The sequence below is a fragment of the Sceloporus occidentalis genome, unplaced genomic scaffold (assembly GCF_023333645.1).
Source record: "Sceloporus occidentalis isolate IW3139 unplaced genomic scaffold, rSceOcc1.0.p SCAF_5, whole genome shotgun sequence".
Classification (NCBI taxonomy): Eukaryota; Metazoa; Chordata; class Lepidosauria; order Squamata; family Phrynosomatidae; genus Sceloporus; species Sceloporus occidentalis.
This window is the reverse complement of record NW_028316985.1, coordinates 152,837,930-152,854,522: the sequence shown is the minus strand read 5'-3', so window position 1 is coordinate 152,854,522 and position 16,593 is coordinate 152,837,930. Positions and strand designations below refer to the sequence as shown.

General features: G+C 39.1%; 1 protein-coding gene across 1 annotated transcript in view; it reads left to right on the top strand.

Annotated features, from left to right (window-relative positions):
- The window catches only part of HSPA4L (heat shock protein family A (Hsp70) member 4 like), a 47,699-nt gene extending 38,617 nt beyond the window's left edge, over positions 1-9,082 (top strand). The window contains exons 18-19 of the mRNA XM_089525829.1: positions 1,964-2,125; positions 3,600-9,082. Of these exons, the coding sequence (XP_089381955.1) occupies positions 1,964-2,125; positions 3,600-3,776 (339 nt within the window). The 3' untranslated portion in view covers positions 3,777-9,082. The remainder of the gene's footprint in view (positions 1-1,963; positions 2,126-3,599) is intronic.
- Positions 9,083-16,593: the final 7,511 nt, after the last annotated feature.

Below are 16,593 nucleotides of genomic sequence, written 5' to 3'. Positions count from 1 at the left end.
CCAGCCAGAATTTGTAGTCAGAAATGGTAATTTTGGGATGATGTTGGGGGGAATCAGTGGGGGTCCTAAAGATTACATTGGATCCCTTCAAGGGCCAAGTGCAATCCATAGGCTTCCCAGTTCCCATTTCTGGACTAAATGATGTTTTTAATAGCAGTCCTATAATATTCTATATGTCTGTTCAGAAGGAAACCCCATAAATTCAGTAGGACTTACTCTTAGATTGCAATGTATAGAATTATAACATTAATTACAAGATCAGATTGGTAGGTTAATTGCACTGTTAACATCAAAAATCAAAACATCATTTTGGAATACATTATGTAAAAAAAATGATTTGTACTATTAAGCCTACTTGACAGGGATCTAGAAGAACTCTGGTTCTGTACAATGCTGCTGCAATTGCTGTTGTTACTAGTACTATTATTACCACTACTACTATTATTGAATTATGTATATCATTCGCATTCTTGCTTTAAATTGATGTTTTGTCCCACTACTTCATTTAGAAATCCTGCATAACAAATATTTAGCAACAAAACCTCTTGGAAGAGAGTCCCTGACCTACAAGCAAAATTGAAGTTTTAGTGTTCCAGTTTTTCACTGGTGTTTTTAAATTTAATTTTGTTGGTATATTATCATTCCATCTGTTATAAATTTGAGTTTTTGTATTCTCATGCAACCACACTACCATTATGTGAAAAAGGCAACGTATTGCCCATGAATACCCTGAGCTTTGCATGGGTTCAGTTTGAACCCCTTGGGCAGGCCATTTCTGGAACAGATAACTGAAAACTCAATAGTCAATAAATACTGATTGATGGTGCAAAATAGGAGGAGAAATTAATGTTGGAAAAGGAAGATGGAGAAATAGATAATAAAAATTACAGAATAAATAGAATAGGTCAGTGCTTCTTATCCAGTGGTCTGCAGACTCTTGGTGTTCTCACAGGGGGGATATGATGGTTTGAAGGTTGCTCAGACTACTATCTCTCTACAGCAGAGTGTCTGTGTGACAGAAGCCAAGGCAAAGGCAGGCTAGGCATGCATGTTGCCTGTCATGTGGCACTCTACTGTGTGGAGGGGACAGGCTAAGCAGCTGAATGACAATGTAGCTGACAACCAGCTTACCCTTGCCCTTCTCAAAAGGGTGGAGGTGCTAACAAATTCCCTCTTCAAACAGTGACACCACCATTCAAAGCCCTTGTGGGTTGTGCTCCACCTGGCCCATTGTATTGCCTCAGGGCCTTATTTTAAGTGTCTTGTCTTTCCCCTGGAAAAAAGAGGAGAGAGAAGAGCAATGGCTGGCTGGCTGTCAATTCGGCTATTGCTCAGCTGCTCAAGCCACAGCAGAGCAACTCCATGACAGGTGCCAAGGAAATAGCTGGGTTGGCTGGGCCTGTTCAATCTGCTCCAGGCACAAACTGAAGAAGCAGGAGAAAAGTCTTTCTGGTCCCTTCAACACCTCTGAGAGAAGGTTTAATGGCTGGTGTAAATGTTAATGGTTCAGATGTTGTTATTGGAATGGGTCTTTCCTTATCTTCACATTGGTATACTATTTTTAAAGATTCCCATTGATCAAGGTGAAAGCTTAACCTTTTCGAGTACTGGATAGATAAAAATATTTTAAAAATATTTTAATATACTTGGGGTTGAGCACAAAAGTGTTGAGTGCACTTCCACCAAGACTATAATGGAGAGAAGGAAAAGACCCCAGAACAGTTTAATATAGCTGAATTCATCTTGGAAATTATATATGAATTGATATATATATGAATTGATAGAAACCATAGTTTGCGATAAACATTGTAGTTTGCAATCAACCATAGTTTTAGTTCCATAATATCTAACATATCCATAATGAATAAACTTTTACTTAGGGCTATAGTTCTCCCTCTGTGTCCTTGAAAGTAGCTTGAGGGTACCTTGCTAAATTCTGAACCAAAATAATTTTTATTTCTAGGATGAAAAATATGATCACATTGATCCTGTTGACATGGAAAAAGTTGAAAAGTACACCAGCGAGGCTATGAATTGGTTGAACTCAAAAATGAATGCACAAAACAGGCTGAGTCTGATGCAAGATCCTGTTGTGAAAGTGGCAGAAATAATAGTAAAATCTAAGGTAAATAATGGAAAATATTTTGTGAGTGAAAGACCATAGTGGAATGAAGTGTTATGAAGAGCAGTAAGTAATGAAAGATTAATAGAAGGATTTCAGTAGGGCACTTTCAATATCACAATTTTCTCAGCAATCAGCTAACAGGAAAGGGTCAGTTACAACTAATTGATTGGATATGGGAAGAATATGGCTTGAATCATAAGTTTTTGGTTTATGACTGAGAAGAGTTTCTATTTATTTCTTTACAGTAATTAAAGAATACAGTTGTTTCTTACGTACTTTCTGTACTTGTATATAAGTCGAGCTCACATATAAGTCCAGGGCAGGTTTTGGGGCAAAAAGGATAGATTTTGATATGAACCGTGGATAAGTCTAGGGTAAAACTTAGGGGCATGTAACAAAAGATATAAAGGACGAAGCAAAGGGGGAAAATGTCATAGAACTTAGAACATTGTGGCAGGCATCATTGTTCTTGCTTACTCTAAAGGCTGGATGGATGAGGGGAGAACTACAGTAAATGGGGGCTGTGTGATGTGTGGGGGATGTAGGGCTTATAAGGGGTGCACATTTCAAAAAGAATTTCAAGGCAAGAGTTAAAGTCCAGTATTAACTCATTTCAAAAAAGGAACCATACTCTCCTCTGAGTCAAGTGGCGAAAGGCAAAAGTTTACTCTGGGAGAAGCTAAAAGAAGCACCTACCCCCTCTATCCTCTTGGCACTCATTTGAGAGAAAATGCCAAAGAGCTGCCACCATAGCACTTTCCCCCACACAAACATTCATAAAAGCCAGAACCAGTCCCACAGTGGAGCAAGCGAGCGTGTGTGCGTACTTGCTTCTTTTAGGCTCCTTTTAGATTTCATTGAGGTTCCTTTTGTCACTTTACTCAAAGAAAGGGATGGTTTCTTTTTTTAATAAGAGTTAAGGTACATAACTCAGTTGACTCATGGATAACTTGACCTAGGGTTTTTTGGGGAGTACATACAGGAGTATGTACAGTATATATGTGTTAATGTGAATTCTTCAGGGAAGAATGCAGTGTTCCTGTTCTGGAACCCCTGTAGTCTGAACCTTAGCAACAGTAGAGAGAAATGAAAATGTGTGACAAAATAAACAGATTTCCACCAAACAATGGGTAGGTAATTCTTGCATTTATAGATGAGCAAGGAAGGAACCATTTCTGTTACACCTTAAATATAGTAGGAGCTGTTTGACATGCTTCATGGGAAGCTTGTTTGTTAAATAGCTAGAATGTATAATTTAGCCAGCAAGATTTGAATTAATTTTCATTACTGAAGTATTTTCAAGCTGACTTGTTTATGCCTGTTTATACATTAGAATCTTGTAATCATGGACAGATCTTTAGTCAAATAATTACCTTCAGGCTTGCCTCGCAAGTACTACACCATAATCAGTTTTCCATAGCACTATGTTTTTCCTCATTCTATGTAACTTTTTCTTTTCTTTCAATTTTAACAGGAGCTGGACAGTTTATGTAATCCTATTATTTACAAGCCTAAGCCCAAGGCAGAGCAAAATCAGGCAAAATCAGATACTGAACACAATGGACCAATGAATGGACAAAGCAGTGCTGACACAAAATCAGAGGACAGTTGCCAGGCACCTAAATCATCTGAAGAAATGGATGTGGACTAGGTTTTACATTTCTTTCAGTCCATTAAAAAACAGTGCAAGTAATCTGAGGGTCCATCTTTCTTTTATGTCTGATTCACACTACAGATGTTCAGTTACTTAGTCAACTTTCTGTCCTTCGCTCTTTGCAGTCAGTTTGAAAGTGTTTTTCTATTGAGTGCATTCCCATTGTTCATTCCATTGATGCAGCTTATGTGGAGCTTTAGTTGAATGTAGATTGTAAAAGTCAGTTTGAGCTTTCCCAATATATTTTGTATCAAATAGGCAGAATTGTTCTATAAATGACAACACTCTACCTTATTTAAAGCTTTTATTGTGGGTAAGCCTCTGCTCCTTTATTTAGGAAAGGCCACTGTATTGCACTATTGATGCTGAAGTGTAGATCTTTGCATCTTTATTTTGGAAGATAGTGGATTTGATGTGGCTTAAATTGCCACTTGAAGCACTGACCTTTTTCTAGTTGTCAAACTGTTCTAATTTAAATATTAAAATAGAGATTAGCTGGCAAAACTAGTTCATGTTGATGTACCATGAAAACTTGTAAGAACCTTTTAGGGGGAAAAACATCCAAGGCTTGAAAGGAGCTCATACCAGCAGCATTCTTTGTCATAAAACTAGCAACATGATTCTAAATAAAGCTCATGATCACCATGTACACACAGTCCTGTATATGATCATCTATGTTAATTCTGAGATGCTGTTGAAGTTGTAATAGTATGAAACATTAGCAGAATTTTAACAGCTGAAAGTGGGGAGACATGTTTCCATTTCTCTAAATTACCTCTAACCTTCCTGGTTTAGCTTCATTCTGAATGCTGCCTATGCATGTTTCTAAAATATGAACTCCTCAATTAAAAGTAGAAAATATGTGCATAAAATTGTTATAAAATGCTGTTGATTTTATCTATGTGTTTTTACCACAGTACATGGCAAAATATTGTTATGTTTTGGCATCTGACCGGGGAAAGAAGCAAAATCTGTTAACAGTGGTTCCTTTCTGGTAACATTTAAGATGAATCTACAAAGAAAAAGGATGTAACTGACAGCTCACTTTCCTTCAGGATGCTTAAAAACATCATTACTAAATCAGAAAGTCATGGCAGATAAGTTGGTATCATGATGGTGATAAAATGCTGGTGTAGCATCCCACTACATCAGTGTATGCCCTTAAGGGTGGAGTTGTTCAGAATCTCCTTACACAGCAGCCATGCTGTACAATATTTATTGGTCAGAGGGCACCCCATGTCCAGTTAGTAGCTAGAGAGGTGTGGCTTTCTGAGCAGTACATAGCTGCCAATTCCACAGCTAGGAGAAAAGCCAGCACCCCCAAATCTCCAGCATATGCAAGAGTACATCTAGAGTACCCACTTATTTTCTTCCAGTTACAGATGTTCAACTGTACACAGCTCTGCATTAAGCTCCACCAGAATGATACAGTATCTCAGCCATTGTTGAGTAATGATTTGTTATGAGCGTATCTGGCTGAGTTTAATGTGCTGCTAAAGGACTGGATGGCCTTTTTGGGCTCTTCCAACTCTATAATTCTGTTATTCTAAATATAGTAACTTGTATGAATGTACAGGAGAATAGCCTCTTTAGATTAATAAGATGCTTGCCAGAAGTTAGCAGAGAGCCAGTTGATGTTGTTTGTCTTTTCCTGTTCCTAAAAGGTTTGGAATAGGGAGTAACAAGGTGTGACTCTAGACCCATAAATTTTGTGATCCTCACTATTTTTGATGTGAAGACTCAACTGGCTTAATTTAATGGCTTCAGTGACATTCTAGAATGTGTATCTGAGTACAGTGATCAGATTGACAACATGGTACCCCAGTCTTATGTTATCTAGATGATCTTATAGAGGTACAGTTGGTAGAGAAGAAATGTTTAGATATATGAACAAGAGTTAATATAATGTGGAAGCCAGCTGAGAAAAAAACCACAGGAGCCAGATAAAAATGTTTAACATCTAGGAGTGGTTGTGGATCTTACAAGACATTCAACGGGCCAAGTGGAAGACTAGAAGCAACATTCTTGATTCATCCATTCATGATTAACTCTCATGCTTTGAAATTTTTCCCTGCACTCTGGTCTATATTGGACTTTATATCTCATTGCCCAAAAGATGCTTGCTGATAACAGCTTGAATGCCCCTTATGCAGAATTCCACAATACTCCAAAAACCAAAACGTTTCTCATGGGTGGCTGAGATAGGGATAGCTTTGCTTTTTATGATGGTTCAGTGTACACAAAACTTTGTTTCATGCACAAAATTATTTAAAACATTGCATAAAATTACTTTCAGGTTATGTGTATATGAAACATACCGTATATACTCGTGTACAAGTTGACCTCATCTATAAGACGAGGGAAGGTTTGAGGGTCAAAATCATGGATTTTGATATGACTCATGGATAAGTTGAGGGTAAAACTTGGGGGCATCTAACAAAAGATCTAAAGAGGAAAACACCACTTTCTTCCATCCTTCTCTGGATCTCGCCTGAACACCTAACCTCCCTGATGCTGGAGAAGGGATTCTCCTCTTTCACACACACACACACACACACAGACCCTGCCAGCAGCTCTTTCTGAAATCATGGCAAGGGATATGGGGTCGTGCTTCTTTCAGGACCTTTCTAAATTGTATTACTGTATTGACCAATATATAAGTCGACCCAGGATTTTAGGGTCAATTTTGGGGCATAAATGTCTCAATTTATAGTCAAATATATATGGTAAATGAATTTTGTGTTCATGTCCATGATATCTCATTAAGTATATATAAATACACATATTCCAGAATTCCCCCCCCCCCAAAAAAAAAAAAAAATTCTGGTGAACCTAGTTTAGTCCCCCTCCACCTGTGGAATACAAGAAGGAGTGAAATGCACTCAGCCAGCACTTGTAAAAACCAGCAAGGGTGGAAAACTTTTGGGTTATCTGAATTCTGGCCCTCTTCAGGCTGGAGAACTCCCTACTCCCTTTCTTAAATGTATATCTAATAATAAAAATGACCACAGAGGTAATGAGTGCTGTTGTCTTGAAAGGAAATACAGTGGGTTGTCCCCATTTGCTGGGGTTAGGATTGTAGAATCCCCGCAAAAGTAGAAAAACTGCCAATAAATACAGTGGGCCCTTCCCTTACATGGGTGGAAACACTCCCCCCCCCCCCAATACATACACACAAATAAGGGGTATTCCATGTATGCTCGAGCCCATTAAAGATAATGGGGCTCATGCCTGTGGCACGCATGCCATGGATGCGCACACCATTACCCCTTCTGGGGCGCACTGAGCCTTCTACCAGCGCGGCTTACAGCATAAGTGTTGCCCGTGTATGATGCGGGTGCACTTCACCACTATTTTTTTTTTTTTAATCTGAGAGAACAGCTTTCTAGGAGTCACTAGGTTCTTTAGCACAACTTTGTGTTGAACATCCACCAGAGACTGACTATAGAATTGTGCTGGAGGATCTACAAATGTCCAAAGAAGAGTTCTCTCTAGGAATCTTTAGGTTCTTCAGTGTAACTTCAGGTGAAATTTGGCCATCGAGTCATGCTGGAGGACCTAGAGATTCTTAGAGAGAACATATTGCTCCACTCCATGAATAGTCAAAGCAGCAAATGTGGAGGGCTGACTGTACTTAATTTTGGGAGAGACAGCCTAAGTTAATATAACAGGTGGGTAGGTTGACCAGCTTTGTGTGGTTTGCTGTTATGATTCCTCTTTTTTAAAAAATCTGAATTTCTCTAGTCAATCACCGTAGGTTAAATGTAACAAAATAAAAGGTGTGCTGGAGATATAGTTTGTATAATCTAAGATCCATTTAGCCCTACATTCTTAGTAAGAATCCCGGCAGATTATAAACAGTCCACCAACAAATGTGTAGTAGTCTGCTTTTGGACTGCAGTATAAATTCTGCACATCCCTGATGTGAATGTAGTTGAACCTGAATGGTATAAAAAATATCAGCTGACCCTATCTGATTTAAATTTTCAAACAGATAATCCTGCTAATTTGTTTCAGCATAAACGGGGATTTTATTTACTTTCCAGCAGTCTGATTTCTTTGGGGTTCAACAGGTAATCTTCAAAATCTTCTTGATCAGTAGTATCAGAGAGTATTTCATTACATGTTCTGCATTACTGTCTTGTGCTATATGGTTGGGTTATTGTTTCATCCTTTCTGGCTCTTACCTTTAAAGTTCTCAAACTTATAATTTGAATCTGATGAAGTTATAAATTAATCATCATAAACCATTCTTTTCTCTTTTTTCTTATTTTTGAGAATTCTGGCAATCTTCATTTCTTACTGACAATAGGTTCTTAACTGAAATAGTTGGATGAATGAGTCACAAAGATAAAGCTGTAATTCTGAGACTATAAAGTTTCTCCAAAGAACTCTCTTGGCTCTTGCATGGGCCTAGAGTTCTTTAGAGAAGCTCTATAATCTTGCATGAGCCAAGAGATACATTTTATAAAGTGGGTGCTCAGAAGTTTAAAATCATGCCATGAAGCATGCACATCTAATGAATCTGTAACCACAAAGGTCATTCTTTATAGAAAGATTTTTCCAGTTTGCTTGGGGGGGGGGAGATTAACAGTAATGAAGATAGATATGTATTTTGAAAAGAGAAGTTTGCAAAACTACGATAGCTGATTACACAGCAATGAAAACCCTATGTGCTATTTTTACATCAGTGTAAGTTATATGAGAAACTTGTGAAGTGAACAATATTACTGTTGTTGCAAATTGCGGGTGCTGATTTGAAGCATACTGTCTGATGACACCTTTCTGGGTTTTGTAATATGCAATTGAATGTACCTAAATGCTGAGTTCTCTTCATGAATATAAGCCCACATTATCCAAGGTATAGAAGGAGTCAAACATTGTACACATTGACATGAAGCTGGCATCAGTACAACAGATATTTTATATCTGACAAATGTATTCTCATATAAATGTATGTGGGTCAGAAGAGAGTGTGTTCAGCTTACATAAATTTGCAGCTGTGCTTAATGTGTGCAAAATTAATGTATATGAAAATAGATGGACTGCTAACTAGTGACATGCAGACTGACAACTATGTCAACCGATTTCTAAGTGGCAACACAGATTGCCAGAGGTTGTAAATATTTATAGTAAATATTTAAATCTGCTGACTGAACTACAGTACAGGGAACAGCGGCATGAGACATCTTTTATTGCCGATTCTTGATGGGTTTGCAACTGGTTAATGTCCATGAAGACTGGACTGATCTGTTAATAGCCATCAAAGTGCTTCAGAAAATAAAAATATGTTAAAGCAACAAGACTAAGCTCTACTTACTTTACTGTGTTTAATAATTATACATTGGAGAAAGCAACTTAAGATATTTGAAACTGGACTCCAGCCTGTCACAAAGAATCCATTAAATTGCCATTTGAAATGGGTTGTCGGGTTCTGCTAGATTTAGGTTGTGGAAGACAATTCATACAGTGTAATCTGTACAGTGGAAAGGAGTGATACATGTTCATTATGTCCAAAAGAAAATGATATTTAGACTTCCTGTCCCAAATGATAAACTTCATTGTTCTAATTCAGTAAGAAGTACAAAACAAAACAACAACAACAACAACAAAAACCAGGACCTTTGAGATAGTAGAGTGTAACTTCAGAGGTTTTGGTTTCAGAGCAGTTGTCTTAATATGGACCACCAATCAGAACCTCATCAGGATTCAGTCTTCATCCCAGCCCATTAAACCCACTCAGGCACTGGTCCAGCACTCAGCTGCTTTGAGTCCCAATTTTTTTTGGGGGGAGGCAGGATATAAATATAATAAAATACTGGCCCAGCTGATGACAAGGAAAAGTAGAGCTGGGTGTCATCAGCATACTAATGGCACCTTGCCCCAAATTCTCTTATGACTTCCCCCAAAGGCTTCATATAGATATTGAACAAAATGGAATACACAACAGAAAGATGTGACACCCCACAGCTTAGTGGTCATGGGGCTGAACAGGAATCCCCCAGAGCTCCTCTGGAAGCAGCCACACAAGAGTGGAACTACTGCAAGACAGTGTCAGGAGTCTACCCCCTGTAAAGATCTGCAAATATAGTGGGGCTCTTGCCTGCAGCTGTTCATTGCTATTTCCACCTCAGCCATTACAACTAGCAAACAGAAGGCAGGTAGAGGAAAGATGGTAGAGATCGATCAAGAAAAGATTGCAGAGAGGAGAAAGATGGCTTAGACACGGTGGCCCAGCGGTTAAGACTCTGATGATTGCAAGATCAGCAGGCTAGCAGTTTGACCTCCCATCACTAGTCCTCCAGTCTTAGTAACAGAGATGAGCACTTCCTCCCACAGTCAGAGACAACCAGACAATTTTGTCAAGGGAAAACCTTTACCTAGGGGAAAGATGGCTTAGAGATAGGATAGTCAGTCCAAGGAAGAACTGAATAGGGTTTTGGGAAGCTGTGAATTGTTCAGGGGATTAATTTGTGATCTAAATGGGTCCTGATGAACATCTTATTTTTGCAACTGTGTCTGGCTGTAAGTTTTGATGGAGAGTCTGGTAATTCTTACTAGACTGAAGCCACAGTACAACACATCCCCTGGTTCATACAGTAATCACCTTGAAGCCCAAGTATGCAACCCAGGGACAGATCTTGAGGGTAAAGAGGGTAGGATGAGGGACAGGAGTCCAAGGATTCCAACTGTGGGGCCATTCTGGAGAGGGATCCATCACACTGCTCAAACAACATTTAGTGGTCTTGTTTTGTGTAACAAAATTAGACATCAAATGTGGGTATAACTTCAGTATACAAAACAGTGTGGTGTGGTTTCAGCATCGGACTATGACTGGAGACCAGGGTTTGATTCCTTGCTTGGTCATGGAAACCTGTTTGGACAAGACACATGCTTTCAGTCCCAGAAAACCCTCTGATAGAGTTGCCATAAGTTGGAAACAAGTTGACACACAGCAATAAGACAAATTACAATTTCAATGTTTATTTTTTTTAAAAAAGTTTGCTGTTAGAATCATAAAAGTTGGAAGAGACCACAAAGGCCCTGCCATGCAGAAACACAGAATCAAAGCACCCACGACAGATGGCCATCCAGCTTCTATTTGAAAACCTCCAAAGAAGGAGACCACCACTTTCTGAGGGAGTGTGTTCCACAGTCAAACAGCTCTGTCTGTCAGAAGGTTCTTCCTAATGTTGAGGTGGAATTGCTTTTCCTGTGGCTTGCATCGTCTGAATCCTGTTCTCTTGAGCTGCAGAAAACAAACATGCTCCATCCTCAATATGATACTCCCTTCAAATTCTTAAATTGGGCTATCATATCACCTCTTAACCTTCTCTTCTCCAGTCTAAACATACCCAGCTCACTAGATCTCTCCTCATAAGGCATTGTTTCCAGACCCTTCACCATTTTAGTCACCTTCCTCTGGACATGCTCCAGCGTGTCCACATCCTTTTTCAGTTGTGACTCCCTGAACTGGACACAATAGCAGACCAAAGCAGAATAGAGTGGCACTATTTCTTCCCTAGAATTGCATTGGCTTTTTCACTGCTGCATCACACTGACGACTCATGTTCAATTTGTAGTCTACTAGGATTCCTAGATCCCTTTCACATGTCCTGTTAAGCCAGGTGTCCCCCATCCGACGTATGCATTTATTTTCTTTTTTTCTGCTTAAGTGCAGTGCTACAGGATTTTCTGAGGCTAGTCAAAAAGAAACATGGAACTTAGACGTCATCCTGGAGACAGAAAATTACATTCATTGACACACCTGTAGGAAGCTTAGTCCCATTGCAGGAATCCAATTCCAAGATGAATTGTGGGCTAAAAATATAGTTGATTATTATGTTAGCAAAGGAAGGAAGTATTTTCATCAAAGCTGAGTGGTGAGAGATTCTGAAGGTTTTAGTCTCCTTGAAGCATACAGCTTGGATAATTTGCTTGGGTTAACATGGAAACATTTGCTTTCCATGTTGCTGCTTTTCAGTTTGTTGCTGCAACCTGAACGGTATACACAGAGATGTGCAGCACTCGTGTGTGGAAAGCTCATACTTCAACTGAAATGGTACAGGCTAAATAAATAATCTTTTGGGCTAATTTTATGGACTGCAGTTGCATTTTCATTACGGTTTGCAGGCACCTGCGCCAATTTAAGGCCGAGACATTTGTTTCACCCAAAACAAATGAAAGGCCACAATTTCTTTTAGATACACATCAGCAGAATATACTGTTCTTTTGAAGTGGCAAGGTGAAGCATTCTGCCCATGACAAGTACTGTAAATAACTATCAACATTATACATACTAATACAAACTTAAGTTGTAAGATGGCTCAGGAAGGCACCCACAGTGGTTCACTCAAAATGTTATTTATCCTGTCCGTATCTTAAGACATTTGGTCACATTGTACCTATAATCTAACTGTTCAGTGATTTGTGTGTGGGGACAAATGCAAAGAAACAGAAGAAGAAGACAAGAACAACAACAAATAGAACAAGTGACCTCTTCCACAGGATCCTGGACATGAGAGAGAAATTCAAACCAAGAATTGGGATGACATGTGACCAGCAGAGAAACACATTATGTGATCAAGGCAAATTAAAAAGATGATAGAAGCAGTACACCGGTGAACTATATAAAAGAGATTAAATGACAACTGATTCCTTCAAAGAAGAACCATTTGAAGGTGAACCCACAGTTTTAGAAAGTGAAGTGGAGATGGCTCTCAAAGCACTTGGAAGAAATAAAAGCAACAGACGGCTCACCAATAGAGTTGTTTCATGCTGTAGAGACAGAATCCACATGAATTCTAACAAAACTCAGCCAACAATTATGGAAAATAAAACAATGGCCCACAGAATGGAAATGCTTGATATGCACTGCAGTCCTGAAGGAATACAAGGGATTGTGGAAATAACGGGACAAATACAGTGATCCCCCATGCAAGCAAAGTAATGCTCAAGATTTTACAAGAAATACTTTTACCATATATGCAATTGAAATGTCAGATGTTCAAGATGGGTTTTTAAAAAGGCACTAGTGGTCATATTGCAAACATGCATTGCATAATAAAACATACCAAAGAATTTTAGGTTACAATGACATACTTAACCATGTAGATTATGCTAGATTACAACAAAATGTTTAACTATGTAGATTATGAGAAATTATGGTTCATTCTTGTATCCTAGCAATTACCATTGCTGTTGTTACTTATTTATTTTTGGGTCAGCTTGGAAACCCCAGAAATAAGAGCTCTCTGAGACCCTGTTATTAACAGCCAGTTTAAGATGAAACAATCCAAAATGAAGCAAATGTCATATAGAAGCACAGCACCACAAATAAAATATATAGCCATTACATAAGTACTCACTGAGAGACTTATTCTCCTTGTGCCATAAATCAATTTTTGTAGCTGTGCCTCAATGCAGGAGGTGCTAGCAAATGGCAATGAATCTCTATAAATAGAATATGCCTAATACAAAATGAACTATGTTTTATTTGGAAGTAAGTGTTTGTCCCATGAGAAATAACAAAGTAGAACATGTTTTATGGGTCTCTATCAATTACTTGTACTTTGTGTGTTGACAGAAAACTTCAGTAATCTGTACCAATTAGGTGTGAAATAGACACTTGAGACCCTCTACTGCAGCTTTTTCCTTTTTCACTTTGACACATTAACACTCGCAGCAGGAAATGGTGCGATACTGTCATCAGGAGTGTGTGTTATGAACTAGAAATCCATGGTTCAAATTTCAGCCTGGCCATAAACCTTCTGTGTCCTCGACAAGCCACTGATTCTTAGCCTTCAACCTGCAAAACAGAAATAAAAATACTGGCATATTTTATAGCATTGTAAAGATTACTGAGATATGTGAAGTGCTTTCAGCCTTTAAGAAAAATGCTATTTCAATACCATATTATTCGACAGCTACAACTGTGTGAAAAAATCTCTGGAATAGGTGCAATTGCACAGTGGACTATACTTCTACCAAAATCAGAAGAACCTTTAATAAAATATAAGTTTTATTAGTGCCAAAGCAAATTAGTCTTCAATGACACAAAAATATACCTTTTCTGCTTCCTTGACCATCTTGCTAATTAACCTCAACATTATTGCTTCTGTATTATGACAAGCTATAAAAGGGGTAAAATCTTCTTTTCCCTCACAACATGGCTTTCAAACAAAATTGTGAGGCGCCAGTCTAGTGTGACCTTCTGCATTGGCTCTTAAGTACAAAAGACAAAAATAGCAAACTGTGCATAAACTAAAGTGCAAAATTTACACAGCTTGCAAAGTGTGCATCTCTTTATGAACCTTGGAGAGAAATCCTAATTAGCAACAAACTGTATTTGACAGGCAGTAGACCTTGAATAAACGTATTTATGACATGGAAACCTAAGCAAGTGATCTTAACAAGGAACAGAAAAGATTACTGTGCAACACTATTTCATACTGACTGTTTGTTATAATGCACTGAATATTAACTGAGCAAAATGGAGTGTACAGGTCATTTGGGAAAATGGTAAGTCTATAAGGGAAAAAAAACATGAGTATGAGAGATATTCTTCATCACTGACTCTATTAAACACATCTGAAAAGGGCACCAGATTTTCGATTAAAGGTCAACTTGATATTTGCTCTGTGCATGGCATGAAGGAGAAACTATTATACCCATCAGCCCTTGCTTCTGTATTTTGTTGCAGTTTTAAACTGGTATTTAAATGGAGGAGTATCTCACTGAAGTATTTTCTCAGGCCAAAACAGATACGCTAGTTTTCATTTTGTGTGAAAAGAGATTTCACAAAGGATTGTCTTCTTACAGCAGTCACAGTGACAATACAGGGACAGGATCATATACTGGATTAGAGATCGGTGGACAGCCAGAGTTAGGAAGTTAAGAGTTAGAGTAATAAGAAAAATATCTCTTTTTAAAAACATCCACATTGCCTGGGACCAGGCTGATACTAGGTACCTCTTCCTGCATGAATAGTTTTTACCTCTTCTGAATTAGACACTTTTGTACATGTTTAAATATATTAAGGACGAGATCCTCCAAAAACTTACCTAGGAACACACCCCAACTTATCCATCGGTGGATTTCTGAGAAAACATACAGATAATTGTGCAATGATACTTTACATTTCTTATAACTGTGGACACTAGGTTTTCTTTTTAATTGCTCAGAAACAGTTTTGGAGTAAGAGTACAGCTTTGTTTGTAAGGAAAAGCCAATTAAATCAGTGGGATTTGCGTCTATAAAAACTTGGTCGAAACTGGGCTGTGAATCTGGCAGATGTTAAACTCACCTGCACTTACGATTTAAATCATTCATTCAACCAGGTCCCGTGTTCTTATAAATGATTGAGAGGTATTAATAAGAGGAGGCAAAATGCGTTCATGACATTTCCTTACATATGAAGCAGTAAGACACTGGAAGGAAATTATGTGTCGTAAGATTCAAGACAGATGATCAGAAATACTTCATCCCACAACACAGTGAGCTCATGTAGTTAAGATTTCTTACATCTATATCTCGTCTTTCCTTTCAAAATTCAAGGCAGCACCTGTTTCTTCCTTTTACCCTCACAAAATCACTATGAAGTAGCAAGAGGAAGACTCAAAGGAGGTTTATGGTGCATCTCTAAAGACCAGTAAGCTACAGGATCTTCTAGCACCTTTGAGACTGACTGAAAGAAAGAAGCTGGTGTAGAATGGGTTTGCTTAGACTTGAGCCTACTTCTTCAAATGCATGTTTATCAGATACAAACATCCATATCAAGCATGCATCTGGGGAGAAGTGAGCTGTAATTGCAGGGAATCCTCCAAGTGGAAAAGCAACGCTCCAAGGTGAATTGCTTACTCTGTGGCAACCCAGGCCATTTGAACAGGGACTGCTTAAGGATGAGCAGGCCCAAGGCAGAAAAACAAGGCAGGAGGGATCCTATAGAAAAGAGTGTTGCAAAATACAGTTTAAAGCATGCTTCTGAATTGGGAAGTAGGAACCTCAGAGGTAATAATTTGGGTGGAAGTTGTGTGCTTTCAAATTATTTCCAACTTATGGTGATTCTAAGGTGAACCTATCATGGTTTTGTTGCCATGTCTCCTCAGGAGGTTTGCCACTGTCATCTTCTGAGGTCACCCAGGGGGTTTCCATGGCCAAGGCAGGGTTCAAATCCTGGGGTCTGAACAGACAGGCCAAAATAAAGCTGTTTTGGGTCACTTTGGAGGTATGCTGTTTAAGTGATGCTTGCGTCCTAAGAGTCCGGAAGCCATGCCAAAGCCATGCTCCAGTCTTAAGGGCGTCTGGCCTCTTAGGATGTGTGTGTCGTTTAAACAGCATTCCTCCAAAGTGACCCAAAACACCTCTCTCTCTCATCTATCTATCATCTCCCTCTCTATGATCTATGTATCTATTTATGTATCTAACATCTCTCTCCTATCCATCTATATGTCTATCTCTCTCTCTCCCTCTATCATCTCTCTCTCATCTATGTAATGTTTGTGTGGCAGTTCTGCAACCTTGCCACTAGAGGGCCTACCGCCTCAACCTGACTAACATCGCTCTGCGCACGCGCTTCCCCCCTCCAGCCTTTTTCCTGTTGAGATTTGTAAACAATTGACTGCGCATGCGCTCTGTTGGACGGAGGGGGCTGCTGAGAGAGAAGGCGTGCGGGTGCACGAGCGGACGCGATGACGTCAGACGCAACGTCCCCTTGCGGGGGGCGGCGAAGTTGCAACGGCGCGATTTTTCAAAATGGAGCCTCGCAAGGAGGGCGTTTCTCCCCGGCCCCCGTAGCCGGGAGGCAGCCAGGGAG